Raw genomic sequence first — 18,482 nt, 5'->3', positions numbered from 1 at the left:
ATAACTGCCTGCAGCAGGTGGTGTTACACTGTCTGCTGTAACAGAGGACGATACTGGACATAAAGAGCCCCGAGGCAGCTGTCAGAGTGAGAGACATCTCCCAACAACTCCTGAACTCCTGAGCTGCTTTGCCAACAAAATCCCAAAAAACCGTCAAGCCTGTAGACAGTTAGTGCATCATTTAGCGACATTAAGGCTACAGACAATCCACAACACAACACTGTAAGCAACAGGCTCACTCTGCATCCTCGACCTGCTCCAGACAAACAGAGCCGTTTCTATCGTGAGTAGCCTTGAAGTTATCCTTTTGTGCAAACAGAATAAAAGCACAGCAGGTCAACTGACAGTAGAAAGTGCCACCTACACAAAGTCATGCTTCACTAACAGAACAACAAAAGGAGAAACATGTCACCGTAATGGGAGCGCTAACTCAAAGAACTACTTTTTCTACCAGTGACTGAAGTTCATGGCAAACCCATTTAAACAGTTGTAGAAAAATTTTAATCTGAACCAAAGTTGTGGAAATTTTGAAATTTAAAAATGTAAAAAAGTTTAGTGGACCGGCGTCAAATCCAGTGTGGACCTTTATGCTTCTGAAAGGAACAAACTCGTCCACCGGCAACCACAGACATCACATTTGTCGTGTGTGTTCTAGTTGTTTTCTCACTGACCCAGAGCTGTATTCTGCCAGCCCCTGAGGGAAGTCTGAACTATTTTTCTCTTTTGTTTGAAATCTAAATTTAGATGGATTTCTCTGGCTTTGGTCAGCTGAGCAATTCTGATTCCAAAAATTTGGGACGCTGTGTAAAACACAAATAGATAGATAGATAGATAGATAGATAGATAGATAGATAGACAGATAGATAGATAGATAGATAGATAGATAGACAGATAGATAGATAGATACTTTATTCATCTCCAAAGAGAAATTTGCAATCCAAAGAGAAATTTGCAAAACATAATGTAGTAACTTGCTCATCCTTTTAGACATGTACTCAATTGAAAACAGTACAAAAGCAGTATATATAATGTTTGACCTCATCAGCTTCATTGATTTTTTGTAAATATCTGCTAATTCTGAGCTTGAGAACGCTGTAAAACTGATGTCAGTAAACAGTTTATTTTACAAAGCGACCCTTTTTGGAGTTGGGCTTTGCCCTTTAAGAGGGACAGGCTCTTTGCAAGTTTCTAGGCAGTGTGGTTCAGAGAGGAGAAAAAAGTGGGGCGACTACAAAACATCACAAAACCAGCCAAATCCAGCCAGAAAATGTCTCTGTGACAAAGCAGATTCTTTGTTAAAGAGAATGAGGACAGGCCAATCTGTCCGGTAACTGTGTTCATGCTCCAGGTCACATAAAAAAAAGCCTAAAATGGTACATAAAGACTGAAAAGAGGTAAAATGTGCTTTGATCAAACACTGACAATCTATGTAGTAACTACAAGTTCATATGTCCACACTAAGAAGACAAACACCAGAATTTAAGCCTGAATTGCACAGTCTTGATAAAAAGCACTTTTGAGGACATACATGAATCATCAACTGGATGTGAAGGGGTCACTTTCACCAGAGGCTCTGGCTTCAAGTGAGTACCACACTCATCTGTTGGCAATGACAGGTGTGTGTGTGTGTGTGTGTGTGTGAGTGTGTGGGGGGGGGGGGGGGTCTGCTGCAACATGCTGTGACAGCCCAGGATGAAGGCTTCCTGGGGACCGCTCGAGCTTTAGGGTGCTTAAAATATAAGGGGACATGTTCCACTCACATCATGGTGACATTCACCGCCACCACTGGGATATCTTGAAGCCGTGTGCCGTCACAGTCCAGCTCCAGGTCTCGGCACTGGCAGAGCTCAGGAACGACGCCCAGCACTGAGAGGTGAGGGGGGGAGGGGAGGGACATCAGAGGATACGTCAGTCAGTCCATCGGAGGGCCAAAGTGTCAAGACTTAATGCAACTCCTGACATTAAAGGATAACTTTCGTTTTTTACAACCTGGACTTTATTTGTAGCATTAAATACGACCATTTAGACACCCAGACAACTTTGGTGGCATTTGGAGTCGTTTTGAAGAAATAAGCCACAGAAGAGCGGCGCGTATATCCGTATAATGCGAGTAATTGGGGCACCTGTGCGTAGCCTCTATAAACGCATAATCTGCGGCGAAACTCGTTCATATTCCAATATTTTGTTATGATATGCTGGTGATATTCCCCTCTGAGCCCGTGGTGGCATGTTATCAACATCCAGCGTCTCTAGACGTGGATGTTGGTCTACTAGACTACTTCTGACGTGGATGACGTCATTTTCGAGCGCCGCGCGCTGCGAGCAACCAGCCACAACACGGCTAACTCTGCGGCGGTCGGCTAGTTTAGCTGTAGTTTGCGACTGTTATTTTTCACAAATGGATGAATATTTTTCCGACTCTGAGGTGGTGGACGATGACTTTGTTTACGATGGACGTCCTTACCGTTTGAGCCAGAGTGCACGGACGAGGAGCTTGTTGAAAGGAGGACGCGGAGGCAGAGAGAGGAACAGCTGGTCAAACAACAACAAACGGCTGCGCGTCCACGAGTAGACGGTAACTGGTGGTGTTCTTGTGGACAATGTTCATCGATGACAACAGAGGAGGATATGTTCATCGATAAAATTGTCATCATCTCAGAGTCGGAAAAATATTCATCCATTTTGTGAAAAATAACAGTCGCAAACTACAGCTAAACTAGCCGACTGCCGTAGAGTTAGCCGTGTTGTGGCTGGTTGCTTGCAGTGCGCGGCGCTCGAAAATGACGTCATCCACGTCAGAAGTAGTTGTCTAGAGACACTGGATGTTGATAAAATGCCACCACGGGCTCAGAGGGGAATAGCGCCAGCATATCATAACAAAATATTGGAATATGAACGAGTTTCGCCGCAGATTATGCGTTTATAGAGGCTACGCACGGGTGCCCCAATTACTCGCATTATACGGATATATGCGCCGCTCTTCTGTGGCTAATTTCTTCAAAACGACTCCAAATGCCACCAAAGTTGTCTGGGTGTCTATATGGTCGCATTTAATGCTACAAATAAAGTCCAGGTTGTAAAAAACGAAAGTTATCCTTTAAAGGACTTCGGGGGGAAAAATGAAAGCAGAATTTACCGAGAGTGGCTTGTAGGATAAACACACATTGACAGTTAATAACAGAACCGCAGCCATCCAGACTGTTTAATAAATATTCCTGGATTATCCTGTGATTATCTTTTAAACCCTGGTTTAGATATGCACGACGTGATGGAACAGAGCAGATAGGATTGTTTAACCAGGCCCTTCTGTTTGAGGACACATCAGAATTTGCCACAAGGGGCAGTTAATGAATGCATCAGGGATGCTGTAAACAAATGCACAGGTTTGGATAGAACAGGAGGGATTCAGGAGTTTTCAAATGCAGCTAATTTGCACTTCATTAAAACACTGGAAGAGATGTAAGTGCACCACACCTCTCAAGTGTGTTTAAGGTGCTGCTGGCTGAAAACTGTAGATATATATTTTGTTCATACTGGAAAGAAGAGGAGACGTCAGAAGTGGAAGTAGCATGATTCATTTATTTTCATACATGCAACAGGATGTTCTTTTCAGTCACTGCTTAATAACATCATGTCCTTCATGATGTCTGATCATATTCTGTCTACACTGCACTTCCCATTATGCTCTGCTATTATGATTTCGGACAGGATCCTTTTAACAGAGAGGACATTTACTTTTGGGGGTTTGAGGTCAGCAAGAACAAGAGAGTCCTGCATTATTTTTTTGCTACGTTAAAACGTGTATGCTTTGAGGCAACACTTAATTCTATCAACATTATGTTTTTATATGTAGACCCAACCCCAGTGGAAATAAACATCATACTGTATGTATTCTGGCGACTAATGTATTTCAGGACCACATGAAAACTCCAGCAGCATTCAGACAATAATAAGAAAAGTGATGCCCCTTGAGTAAATGATGTTGCATTGTCAGTTTCGAACTCATTGACAGACAGCGAATTAATCACGGATTTAATTACAGCAATGTACATCAATGGCAGTAGGAGAAGGTAGGGAAAGCAGGTTAATAACAACATGCATTTGTCTTTTTCTTACAAATCGTGCTGTCATAAAATTATAACTCTGCAGTGTTTATCTGCCATCTTTAATAAACAGAGAAGAGGGGAAACATACATAAGCGGGGTTTGCAGTTTGGCAATCAGCAGGCCCAAAGTGTGACATCTACGCTGTTTCTTGTTAATAGATTTTTTCAACCCTTGGGGGTTCATGGTGATCACTGTTAATGCGTTCTGACTCTGTTTCAGTTAAGGGACAGTTTGAGCCTTCTCGAGATTTTAAAATAACTAAACAGAAACTGACTCAGAAATCTCCTCCCTGAAGACCTACACAGTCGCTGTGCAGAGGTTTGCACTGTTATGGACAAAAGCTCCTGGTAGAGTCTCCCACAGCGATCCTTGTGTGACGGGACTGCGTGTGACTTAAAGGCCACTGCACTGTAAATAAGCTTTGATGACGGTTTTCCCAAAGAAGGGCGAACCTGCATTCCCTCTTGAAACCAGGCCTGGACCTGAAGATGAATCAGGGTTTTAGGTGGAGGTAAACAAGCTGCAGCGGCAACTCGCTGGTAAACCTGCATATTGCATCGATCACACGTAGAGGATTTCCCCTTTTTAAGGTCTTTTGCAAAGAAATCTGAACAGGAAATCGTGCAGAACCTGACAATAAAGCCATTACATTAAAATAAAATCAAGATATGTAAAAAGTCCAATTTTGACAGACAGCTAGATGTCTTTTCTTTGGACAAAAACGGAGAAGCCACAAGCTGCACTCTAAGTGGCAAACCCACAAAGGGCAAACCAGGAACCACTACACACCGACTGATCTGCATTTCTCTCTCTAGCTTGGTCCTATATTATATATATTTCCTGGCCAAAAATTCCACTTACAATGCAAGAAATGATAGAGTTTGAGTATTCAGATCATTAATTAGTGAATGATTCCTAATTAGTTCAATGTGGCAGTTGAACAGAGGCTGACTACCTTCATCTAGTGACTGTCCATGACATGGACTGAGCAGATAATTTCAAATTACTACATTTTTAATTAAATATATGTAGGGTAGTGACTTGAATATGTCGAGAGGTGGCACTGTTGCACTGTATGGGCCCCAAGGCTCTTAAGCGATTTTTTGTTGTTTGTCCCTTGCGGGTGTGCAAGTGCCATTTTGGCTCAGTGTTCGCTTATCCTCCATAAGGTAAGCACTATGAATGGCACTCTGCCTAAATGTAAGATATCACGGTATATAAGTAGCTGTTGATACACCCTGTTAAGCGCTGAGTTAAAAATAATAACAATAATAATAATTCTGTGCTGTCTGACGGGGTTTGGTATTTGTTAGAAGATTTAATATTTTTTTATTTTATATGAGGAAGTCGGCCGATACTTGGGCTAATTTGCTATTTGGAAAGTAGTGGCTCTCATGTATTTCGTTTAGTCTGTGAGCCTTCCTTTTTTAAAAAAACTTTTGTAAGACCTATGTTCAGTGTTCGCTTATCCTCCTAAGGGTGAAGCCGCCAGCTTCGTGAGTAATAAACGGCGTGGTCCCGGCCACGAATAAGCAACCACCTGTGTCCGACTCGTCCCTCCACTACGCACCGACACGACACACACCAACACAACGCAGAGTCTCCGGGTGCAGGCTGGGTTACATATATATGACATATTTAGGTAAAAAGCTTGAATTCACATTGAATGAAGAACTTCACCGCATTGAGATGCTGAGAGAGTGAGAGAAAAAATTAAAACTTCACCAAAAACAAAACTTGATGTCGTTGCTGTGAAAGAAAGCCTGACAATTTGATTCCATCTGACTCGTTTGCCTTTTCATATTTGAAGCTTCGTAATTGACTGCAGATTGAAAATTAAAAGTAAAATCGTGTCGACAATCAGGCCATGCATGCATTATTCATCTTCTTGTATATCACGTCTGACACTGATGGACAGCTAAATATACGGCTGTCAAAATACAATGCATCTACTTTGAAAGTATCTGACAAAGTGATAGTAATTACACTTTTAATTTGAGACACATTTAACTTTTCAAACATGCTGAGAGGAAGACCTGTTGGGAAAGATGGGAAAGCTGAATTTGAATGCAATAAAAAAAGAGTACAGAAGGGTGAAATCAAAAAAAAAAAAACCAAAAACTTGTAGTTATCCTGTATATACATATTGTGCAAGGTATAACATCCAAATGTTGCAATGCTTCTTTAAAAAAACAATTTCTCCAGAGGGGAAGCGTTCAATGCATAGTCTGCAAGCAATGCATTTTTTAGCAGCTGTAATTAAATTCATTATATTCATCCTCATGCCACCCTGTATTATATTTCTGGTCTCTGTTTTTGAGCTTCCGAACCGTTTTATCTTCAGAGATGAGTAGCGCTTCATTGCCTCTGTTGTGCTCTCTGGTGTGAAGGACTGTGTTTGCTGAGCTCTCACCAAGTCACGGCGAGCATGACTGAGGGTTTTACCAATTTCCTCCTTTTTTTTTTTTTTTTTTTTTTGCTCTGCTCTCTTACATTTTAATATCACTGTGGATAATTCACTGTTTGCTGTTTTGCTCCTGTCTTGGTTACAGAGTAGATGCTGCTAAGCTACCAGTGTGCTTCATCAGAGCTGCATGCGGGATGGTCAAACGGCTTCAGACACACACCAGCTAGCTCTTTTCTACCGTTTTTGCCGGCCATTATGGATTGGCTGTGACTGCCAGAAGTTGGGCTTTAATTAACAACACTTCCGCTGACTTAAGCCTTTTAATCTTGCAGAAGAAAAAGACAAATTTCACAAGCAGTGAGGCTGAAATGTTGCCTTCTTGCCTTCCACACACACGGCGTTTGGTTTGGTTTGGTTTGGTTTTATTAATTCATGCTTGCAGTGGAGCCATGGCTCCACTGAAAAAATGCAGAACTTTACAAGAAAAACATTGGAAAAAGAAATTACACAACAATTTCAAAATTAAGAAACATAAATAAGTGAAATATTTCTGGAATATATCAGGGCAGTGAACAAAGACAGTTAGCAGTCATGGTGGCCATGCTATATTATTATTATTTTTTCTTTTTTCAGTCTAAGTAGTGTCATTATATAGCCTGACTGCTGTATGCAGTGTTGAGTTTCTCAGCCTGCTGGTCTGACGTTACTGTGATGTATCTTTGATGCAAACTGTCCCACAACTGTCTGCAATTATGCAACCGGCTGAACCCCGACTGGTTGCTATGTGGAGTGTTTTTAGGCTTCGCAATCCAGTTTCACTTTATAGAATAATTCTGTAACACAGCAGCAATTCAACAATGTACAGCTTTATATGTGCTGCACTAAAGGACAACAAAAAAAAAGGAAGAAAATCCAGAAAAAAATTCCAACACTGCAGAAACAATGATGGCCATTAATTATTTTCAAGAAGGGTAAAAAATGAAGTACCTATGTATGAGCACAAAACAACCCAAATATACTGTATCTTTAGACATATCAATGTAAGTACTTACAGCATACATTGGACTTGGTCCTAGCGTTATAGCTCGGCATTCCAAAATACTTGTCGAGAAGATGGGGCCATCCATTGTTATCTCCTGGAAGAGAAAATGAGACAGACGAAGACAGAGATTACGACCCATCAGTTGTCTGTCAGAACAGCTTTTACAGTTCTGCATAATTTGAGGTAATTCAGGTGTTCCAGTCTGTCAGTTCCTCCTGTCCTGAGACACAAAGATCTGCTGTAAGTCTGATGAAGGTCATTACTGTATGATGACTATAGGTCAACGTACACAAAGGATTTGGCCCTGTGCACAGTGCGAGCAGTCGTAGATGACAATATTTGTCAGAATTGTAGATTCTGGAGTTGAATGCAGTGCAGACTGTGCTTTTCTTGCATTAAAAACTGCATTTTAACATCATTTTAAATGTGTTATAAATAAAAAAAAGGTCACTAACGAAGGAGAAGTTAAACTGAACTACCATCATAAATGGATTTATGGGCAAAAATTGAGCAGTTGTAGTCACTGACACCTCACCTACAAATGCACACCAACACAGAACAAAGAGCGACAGATCGACTATATCCACAGTACTCTCTGCTGGGCCACATACTGGGGTGGTATTTGCAAGACAGCAGGTTTGACCTTTAGCACCAAACTCTTGTCTCTTGTTCCACCATATTTCCTGCCTGTATCGACTGGAAGATAAAGCACAATCTCTCAAAAACAAATAACAAATGACTTTGAAAGAGTGCTGCTGTATCCGTTCATCTCAGACTCTTTCAAACTGCTCCAAAACCCCTCAAAACTCCAGTCATGGGAACTTACTGAAATGTGCCTCAATTGCATCTCACTTACTTTCTCAACTTAAAATCTGGTCGCTTCCTTATTCTGCTCTGCTGTATTTCCATCTTTATTGTCCTGATCACTGCTAGCCCTCGTTCAGTCTCTGTTATCCCTTCCTCCTCCCTCCTCTGTCCATGCTTCCATATTTTAGCTTTTCTACCTGTTGCACTCAATCCAATTCATCTCCTAGTTTCATTCTCAGTTTGAATCATTCCACAGGTAAACAGGTGGATTGGCAACAGGTGATAGCATCATGATTGGTTATGAAAGGAGCATCCTGGAAAGGCTCAGTCGTTCACAAGCAAGGATAGAGCGAGGTTCACCACTTTGTGAACACATGATTGGATAAAGGGTGTTACTACATGGATTCAGGAGCACTTTATAAAACTGTTGTCAGTAAACAACTTCTGTGTTGTTCAATTGCAACTTCTGAAAGCCTCTGTTTTAGCTGCATTTTATGACATTATAAAGCCAGGAACGACACGATTTTAATGCAATTAATCAAGCAAGTTTAGGGCTGCCAATGATTATTTTCATTGTCAATTATTCTGCCAATTGCTTTCTCGATTAATTGACGGGTTTATGAAATATCGGGAAATGGTTTACCAAGGGCAAAAACAAAAAAGGGAAACTCAGTGTTTACAGACAAGCTTTTTCCAGTTTTCAAATACATTTAAAGTCTGCCTTAGGGTGTGTCTACACAGGTGTGTTTCATCCACATCTGACTGAGAAAAGCTCCTATTGGAATCAGTCCAGATGTCGGCACAGTCCACGTAACGGCTCTATACACACAGAGCACACACACACACCTGTAACGCACTTTATCTTATTTTGTTTTTGGGTTCTCACTGCTGCTAAAATGCGAGTGTCCTACACTCAACACTGTGCCTGAAGGCATCCTATGTAGACACAGAGCACTGAAGCTGAACGGGCTGCTCACGCTCTGTTAGTGAGCGCCATCCGCTGAGGAGGACTGTGAGATGTGGATGAATGCATTCGATTGAGTTGAGCTCTTTTTCTGTTTCTGTGGTCAAGGATGGACCTTCACACTCAACTTTAAATGTCTTGTTTTGTCCAGACAGGAGTTTTTGACTGGAAAATGACTTAAATGTTTACTCAAATCTCATCATTTCTTTCCTCAAAATGTCAGACCCCTTGATCCCAACTGTACAAGAACCATGCAAGCTTAATGACAGCATCCTGCAGGGAAATCATTTTAAATTTGAGGTGTGCTCCTCACAGGACAGTAAAGACATCCACGTCCATCTTAATCCTTCTGAAGCTCTGGTGCAGAGTTTGGTGGTCAGACAAAAACAGGATAAAAACCCCTTATCCTGCTCTGACAGACTCATGCGCCACACGTCCAGATTCCAGCAAAGACGCCTCATAAGTGTTTTTCCAAGAATCCATCATCTAAAACCTGAGTGCTTTCCAGAAACTTTGAACTTCAGCCAGAAACGAATCCTAGAGGCACCGTGCTGGTGCTGATTCTCAGGTAACCGTTATTTCATTCTTCATAAATCTATAACCGCTGCTATTTCTATATATCTACCACTATCACACACATATGGTGGAAATCAATGTGTGAGCGAAAAAAAAGAGATCTTTATCTGAATATTTTTAATAAAGAAGACGTTTCCTTGACTAGCATTTACCACCTCAATGATAATGGCCATAATCACACCACTAATCGTCATCACTATCTCCATACTGGAGATACGTGTAATCATTATTTTACCATTATAACTTGAATTCTTACAGTCATTATGTCTGTCAGATACATGAAACATTCAGATTCGGTGCACATGAGCACATATTGATAGAAAAGCCAGACCTTGAACAAAGCTCAATCCCACTGCACATGATCTGCATGCCAAATGTGCCCACGGTGAAGTTCCCCTGGTCCACATTCAATGCTTCTCTTTGCAGTAACCTACACGAGGTATAGTTGGAATTCAGATCAAGTGGACTCAATTAAATGACTGTGGAGTGAAAAGTGTTCTCTACACCAATTAAGGACTGTGCCTTAAAATCAACACTGGCTAACTGACAACACATTTTTTTCGCATTGATATTCTCTTAAGCTTTGGCAGTTCAACAGGACCCCAAAGCAGGACTCTCATGCAGCTGATGAAACAAAAGGAGGGTTTTTAATGGCACAACAGGCGGGAACAAAAACTGCGGGAGCCGTCTGAGGAGTAATCAGAAAAAACACAAGAGGAGCACAGATTATCGAACTGACAACAGGCCGGAAAGCCGACATGAAATCCTGCGACCACGAATGCAGACGAGCTGACAAGTGGAAAGAGGAAAGCTCAGTGAAAACACGAGAGGGATGGCTAGGGAGGGACAGGTGACATGAATCTGCAATCACAAGGGCGGGAAGGAGACAAAAGGAGGAAGAAACACAAAACACGACACATGAGGATAACCTCTTTCAACATGAAACAGGAAATAAGCAAACACCATGACGCATTCAACATGCTGCATAAGAGGGGTTTAGTGATACTTAATCTATAATGTAATATCTCTTCAACACAGACATGCTAGCAGTTTTGTGAGGCTGTACTGAGCTAACTACTAACGTGATGAAGGAATGAAGGATAGATTCAGACACACAGCTTAATGTTAGTGAAGGCAAGACATTTGGGACAGGACCTAACATGACGTCATTGACCTGAATTACATGTATAACTCAAGTCACGAGAGGAGTCTCTAAACAGGGTCAGTTTTTGGTTTGTGCATGTACATATGACATTAAAATCATGCTGCAGTTTTGTCATAGATCACATAGTACGACTATGTGATCTAACCTGAATACATCCGTAGTAAAATAAATAAAATGTGTTGAATAAGCACATCTTTACAACTTTTGTGCAGCTACTGACTGTATAGTCTTACAATGTGATTTGTCATGTTTAGCTGCAGAGTCACAGGTATTTGTAGTCGCATTAACAATGACGTTGCATGGCTCTATCTAAAGCCAAATTTGCAATGACGTTGAATAACCTGCGGATCTCAGGTGGTTTTTGGATTTATCCCCTAAAACTTTGCTGCAAGTGCTGTATTTGTAAGAAATAAATCAAATCTGTTTCAGTAAAAATGTCCTGATGAATTGGAAACTGGTCTTTGTCCAAATGGGTCTCCATGCTCAGTCGCTGCACGAGCCTCTTGATTTTGTCACCAAAATATTATTGAAGCGTTTAATCATTTACACTGTGGCCTGATAAAAAGTACAAAAAAAGCCCCCAAATTAGTGAGATGTTGATTCACACTGGAATAACTTATCAGATTCCCTCTTTGTCTTTGCCTAATGTAATGAATTTCCATTAAACAGAGAGTGGATAAGGCAAATTTGCAGAGGATTAACAACAGAGATACCACTGTGATGATTACAAACCACAGGAAGAGCTGAGAAAATACTAGGAATACTGGTCTAGTAATTAGGGCTAAATTAGGCTGTGTCACACAGTTAGAGCAATGTTTTGATGTGTTGGTCGATTTTTTGTTATGTTTTGGTTTTGCCACGTCTTCTATGAGCACAAACAAGGATGCACATGTGAGTCACAAGCTCATGTCAAGAAGGGTGGAAGCAGTCCGCCAATAAAAGGGATAATAAAAAAATCACCGCTGTTGTAAACAAAGCAGGTTTAATTTCCCAAACAGGCTTTTCGAGTGTTTAATCGGATACAAAATACATATAGTGTGTTAGTCTGGTCTTCACGATACACTCAGTGTGTTTGGTGGTAAAAGCTGAATGAAAATCAAGCTGTTTTTATTTATAATGAAGCCTCCACAGGGTACTTTAAAGCATGTGCAGGCATATAATGTTGGGTTGGGAATCTGGATCAGCACACAAACAACAGCCACAACAAGAACAGACCATCTATTTTTAGCAGCATAACACCTGAAATACGTGGGCGTGGGTGACGGGTGTAGCAGATTGGATCTATTCAATTCAATCAATCAGTGGAAGCTGCTACAGTTCACCCACGCAGGCATCGTGCTGCTCAGCTCCACTTTTATAAGGTTGGTCTATTTTTCTTTTTCTATTTGCAGCTTTGTGACCCTCCAACAGGTTACAACTACACACAGCTGTGTAAAAATGAGCAACCTAATCCTACAGTGTTTTAACATTTCACATTAAATCAAATCATTGTGTAGCCACGGTCCTGTACTGAAAATGATTCAGTTAATTTCAGTTAATACAACCCACGCTTCCAACCCCGTATAATCACCTGCATTACTATCACTTGGTGATTATGCACACAGTGAATCTAGTAGGTTACCACATGGGCTGAGTCTGTGTAGCAGGTAAGACCTGCTGTTGCGTCAGTGCCCCACATATTTCAGCTGTAACCTGCATCCTAGTTCATTGTGTTATTTAGTAGCTGTAATATTGTGTCCTGGTGGTGTCAGTGCACCACTTTAGCATCTCAACAGCTAGATAGATTGCCGTGAAAATTTCCACAGATCCCCTGACTTTTCCTCTGGTGCCACCATGAGACTTGTAGCAAAATGTCTTATCAGCTATTGATATAATTATTATTGCTATAAATATTGAGATAGAGCATCATGAAATTGTGATGAAAAATGAAAATACAGTTAACAATAGTCAAGGCCTCTACAAGATCAAGTCTACAGGCTTCAGTGACCCCTGGACTTAAACTCTGGTTTTCACTTCCTCTGTGAAATAACTCAACATCGACTGGATGGATTGACATGATATTCATGTTTCCCTCAGGATGAATCCTGCTGACTTTGTTAATCACCTTGCTTTTCTGTAGCGCCACCATGAGGTTGACATTTTTTTTACCAAGTGTGTGCATTGAAACACTCTACAGCCGGTGTTTGGTTCGTCCATTCTAGAAACATCGGGGTGCAACATGGTGGAGCCCGTGGATGAGGACCCGCTCCCTCATCTATAGAGCTCATTCTAAGGTAACAAAAACACAACGATTCTTAATTTCAGATGATTATACACTAATGAAAACATACTTTTATTGAATTTTATATTCCACTTCTGACAATAGATCCCTCTAACTCTATTAAACACACTGGCCCTTTAAATCCCCTGACCTTAAGTCGAGCACCATCATCAGGTCATAATTTCAGCTTGCACAATACTTTTAAGTTTGTGACAGAATACATGTGAAACTAATGACACTCTCAGAAGGTGTTTGTGCCTGAGCACAGCTTTCTTTTCATTGCACAAGGCGAGTCTGATACATCAGAGAAATTGAACATCAATGTAGAATACAGATGTGGAATGTGAAAATATCAAATATGCATGTAGATAAAAGGGATTAAAAGACGAGGAAGTAAGGCAACACGTGCATGCATGGGTCATGGTCTTAGCTGTCTCTGGACGTGAGAAGACTTTGAAGTGTGACTGACTTTAAAGTGGCAGTGTTGTGTGGAACATAAGCAGAAATGCAGTATATAGAGTGCAGTTAGCACAGACGCATCAGTACAATGCAGGCAGTAGCTTTACATGGCTGCTGATATGTAGTACAATCTGTGGTGTTTTGGAAGATTGGTTCAGGAGATTTATTGCTCTGGGGTAAAAACTGCCCCTCAGCCTGGCAGTGTGGGTCCTGGTGCACACACAGTATAGCATCGTCCAGACAGCAGGAGAGGGAAAAGGTTGTGGCCGTTGTGTGGGTTGTTTTAATATAACTGATTTTTAAAAAATGCTTGTAACTGCTGATCATTGTCTAAAACTCCCTTCATACAGCAAATCTGTGAACCTGTTGTGCACAGAATTCACCATAGAAACACATAACATGCAGCAGCGCTAAATAATTTGCAGAGGTTTTTGATCAAAGCCAGTGCAGGGCAGTGAAACAGTACCCTCCCTATGTAATTTACTGTAGATGTTACATTTTGCCTTTCACATTTCTGTGGGTGGCAGTACTTCAAAGGCAGCGCGTGGCCTCTCACACATTCGCCAGAGTTTAAGTACGAAATGCAAATCCCACAAAGCGCAGACGCTGTAATTCCATCAGCTGTGATAAAAGCTGCTGAGCCACAAAGACTCCGTGCCTGGCACTAATTGATAAGCTTTCCAGGATAGCAAGTGTGTTTGGGTATCGGACACACGAGTTTTAAACACTGAGCAAAGCGAGAGCAATCTGCATAGTTAATCACGCAGCGTGAATAGGCATTAAAATGCAGAAACGTCACGTTCAGATGCGGGTCTAGGCCAGAACATTCAGCTGTGTCCAAAAGTTGAATACTGAGTGTGAAACTTTTAGAAATAACATTGCCAATGATCATGAGTCATCGCTGGAGGTCAACGTGCCTTGCAGAGACGGTTTCCTAATGGATTTCTCTGTTGTCACTCCCTATCACTATCGGAAATATCAGCGGCTGAAAGGTGACGGCTGCACCCTCTCCAAAGGAGCGAGCATGGAATTTGTGATAAGATCCGTCCGACTTGCCTCTGAAACCACAAGCTTGGAATGAGGAACAGCTCGGGATTTGTGATTGAGTTTGCTATTCACTGGTGATGTCTTGTTACTCTGCACCGCCTCCCCCTTCCCCCCCGCTGGCTTCGCTTTGGATCATGTAGGATTTTATACCATGGCTAATTGGGCTCACCTATTTCCTGATAGATGAGTCTTTGAAGACCCTCTGTCTTTAATGATCAGCTCTTGTTTGATCACGATGTGACCCTCCCTGGACCTACTTTTGATTTTCATACTTACCGGTGGTGTCATTAACGACTCTTCATTCATTTTTGGTTCTCAGTTATAAAGCATTAATGAAAAGCTACGACACAAATGGACCCAGATGCTGCAACACATATCTCTCTGTGGTGAGAGCAGTATGCATTATTCAAGCGAGTGTTTGGTCTCACTCAACCAAACAGGTAAGATCTTGTAACCAATTACGTGCTGGTTTATTTCAAAACTTGCTTTCTTTCTGGATTCTGTTTGTCTTGTTTTGACTGAAGCAGCGATTTTTATTTTGTCCAAAAATAAAATGCCTTACTATACTCCAGCGAAGGGTTACAGTAAATAGATTTTTCTGTGTTTTCTGTGTGCACCTATATTGATATTTTTATATTAATAATGTATCAAATGACAGAGTATGAGTGTCATTGCTGTCAGGGAGGTGAGGATTTAAGGGAGCTATGGGTTGAACCCAGATGCAGACGCGAGGGGGCGCAGGTTCAAATTAACAAATTTATTAAGAAAGAGAAAACCAAGAAAACCAAAACTCAAGTATGAAACAACACTCAGAAAAAGCAAACAAGCATAAGACAGGGAATGAAGACAACACATAACGAACACTGACAAAGAACGTGGCGTGGCTAGACAAAGACAATACTAGAACACACTTACTAGGACTGTGACATAGCTGAAGACAAAGACACACTTACATGGACTATGGCATGGCGAGAAACACACTTACATGAGCTGCGGCATGGTTATGGACAAAGACAATACAAGAAACACTTACATGGGCTGTGGCGTGGTTAAAGACAAAGACAAGACTAGAAACAAACTTACATGGACTGTGGGAAGGCTAGGGAACACAGACAATACTAAAGACGCAGGACAAAGATTTGCAAGAATGCAGCAAAGACAAGAACAAAGACAAACCAAGGAAACTACTCACATGAAACACGGCATGGACATGAACAAAAATAACACAAGGACTCACTTACATAGAACGTGGCATAGCGAGGAAAGAACATGGTGGACAAACACTGACATGAAACTTGGCACAAACAAACATTAAAGACAATGGACAAACACTCACTTGAAGCCAGGCATGGACATGAACAAAGACGACACATGGAACAACACTTACTAAGGGCATGGGCAAAGGCAAGGGTTCTTAGGCTATGGAGGCTACGTAGACAACGTCCTGACAAAGACTGGGGGGACAACTAATGACACACAGGTGAAAAAGATTAGACAAACACAAGGGCAGGAAAACACAGGAAGTAAAGCAAACAAAGAAACATAACTTGAAACTTTAAAATAAAACAGGACGTGAACAAAACCAGACTATGAAAACACAAAAGGAGAAACTTCAACTTAAAACAGGCGTGACAAACACGGATCATGACAATTGCTTGTAGTACCTGAAATTCTCCTCAGCTTTATAAAGATTTATGCTGAGTTTTCAGCTCATTGTGTAGCTGTCTGGCAACTTTACTGTTCTGGTTCACTCTCACCACTCTAAACGTGTGGTTTTCAGCCACAGCAGGCAGCTGTTTTCAGCAAAGAAAACACTCCACACTACCTGCTCAGCACCAATCAGCAGGCAGACACAATTAGCTGGTGATCACAGTGGATCCAGATCCAAGGAGCCAGAGTGAATACTGGACTTAGATTTGCCAGGTGGCCAAAAACACCACTTCAAATTAATTTTGGTGCATAGCTGCTGGATGTGCAAATGTGTGAAGGTATCCGTTTTCTTTTTCAAAATATACTCACCTCAGATTATAGGAGTGGTGCTTTTGTCATCTTTTTTATTTTCAGTTACAATGGCAGTCGTTGCAGTAACATCCTGAAAGGAAGGAGCACTGGGTTAAGAGCTAAGGGGCGTGTGATACACGAACAGTCTGTAAGCTTCCCCTTGTTGCCCCTACTGAGTTTGTCATCACTGAAAATACATCAGTCATCCCCTTATGTTTTGTCTCTTTTATCCTGGGTGTCTGAACCTGAAAAATACAATTAGGATTCCGTGTCCATGAGGATTTTCTGCCATGTTTATAAGTGCTATCCAGAGCAGACTGCCAGAGGGGTTCCATCTAATCACCAGTGTGTTGTTTACACCTTGAGGAGTCACTAAGATCACCGGTGAGCCGTTAAACCCCCCATGACATGGTATCATTACCGCCTTAATGTGATATATTTCCTGTTGAAACAGGTCAACGAGGCATCATCTGAAGAGCATAAGCCAAGGTTTAATGCTGAAGAAAATGGTGCCTTGATTTAATATGGCAGGCAGAGGGGAGGGCCTGATCTCATTGGTTGGAGTATTTCCACCCTGTAAAGCAGCATCAGGTCTTCACTGAAGATGAGCTGTTTTCCAGGAAGTGACAATGTTCCAAGAAGTTCAAGTGGGCATTTCATGGTACTCACGGTTCACACTGCATGGTCGCTCCCTTTTCAGGCCGCATGACCAATGCAGGTATTCGAATGAAACCTTGATCGCAAACAAACCTAGTCCAGTCCACTAGGACGCTAACATCAATTTTATACAAGTCGATGTAAAAGACAATAGAGCGGTTTTCTGAGGAGCACTCCAAAGGAATGGATGCCTGGCAATCAAGGGATATGACTCACAACCAACATTGAGTTACTTGAGTCCAACAATACAACTGCTGCACAAGTGCATCTACACCGCAGGTAGCCTACAGTATATTTAGCATAGAATGAAATTCACACTATATTCCTCACGATATGATGCTTTTTGACACTGCATGAGGATGATGAGCGTAGCTTAGCCGTCAAGCTGAAAACGGACTGTTTGCTTATGACAATGGTGGCAAATGTACCACTGAGAAGCAATGAAACAAAGGTTCTTTGATTTGATTTGATGAAGGCAGTCTTCTTATTTCTAGTGGATTTCGCCTACTGAAACGGCTGTTGCCTGTGGCAGACTTTTTCAGCTGTAGCTATGTAGCTATTTGAGCTAAAGTCAGCTCCTTGCTGGCTTTTTGTTTCCAAACGACTTGTTATAAAATGAGAGACCTGTAGGGTCTTAAATTAGCACGTGATGGTTACACACATGATATCATGCTAAAAGACTGTGGCTAAGGCATCATCACGGTGAACTGCATCAGAAAAAGTAAGAGACAAATTAAATTTTAATACATTTTTTTGGGTTGTTTTTCCATCCATTTGTGAATCTGCAAAGTTGTTGGGAATAAGTCATTTATCAACATGATCAAGACCCCCACACTTATTAAAACTCGCTACATGCAAGAGATTTAGTTTTTTTTTTAAATTAGTCAGTGGCATCCAGTGCAATATTATATTTGGTTTAAATATTTTTCAGTCAACAGTCTAATTATAGGGGAAGTAAACCATAGATGCGATTCCACGGTTTGATAAACCA

The 18,482-nt window shown here is 41.3% G+C and overlaps 1 protein-coding gene across 1 annotated transcript in view; it reads right to left on the bottom strand.

Moving 5' to 3' along the window:
* rxfp1 (relaxin family peptide receptor 1) overlaps positions 1-18,482 on the bottom strand; it is a 56,017-nt gene that overhangs the window by 16,101 nt on the left and 21,434 nt on the right. Inside the window, exons 3-4 of the mRNA XM_041943696.1 lie at positions 7,566-7,649; positions 1,761-1,866 (exon numbers count right to left, since the gene is read on the bottom strand). Of these exons, the coding sequence (XP_041799630.1) occupies positions 1,761-1,866; positions 7,566-7,649 (190 nt within the window). The remainder of the gene's footprint in view (positions 1-1,760; positions 1,867-7,565; positions 7,650-18,482) is intronic.

Source organism: Chelmon rostratus, chromosome 9, assembly GCF_017976325.1.
Source record: "Chelmon rostratus isolate fCheRos1 chromosome 9, fCheRos1.pri, whole genome shotgun sequence".
NCBI classification, from domain to species: Eukaryota; Metazoa; Chordata; class Actinopteri; order Chaetodontiformes; family Chaetodontidae; genus Chelmon; species Chelmon rostratus.
Note: the sequence above shows the minus strand (reverse complement) of the source record. Positions and strands in the feature narration are given on the sequence as shown.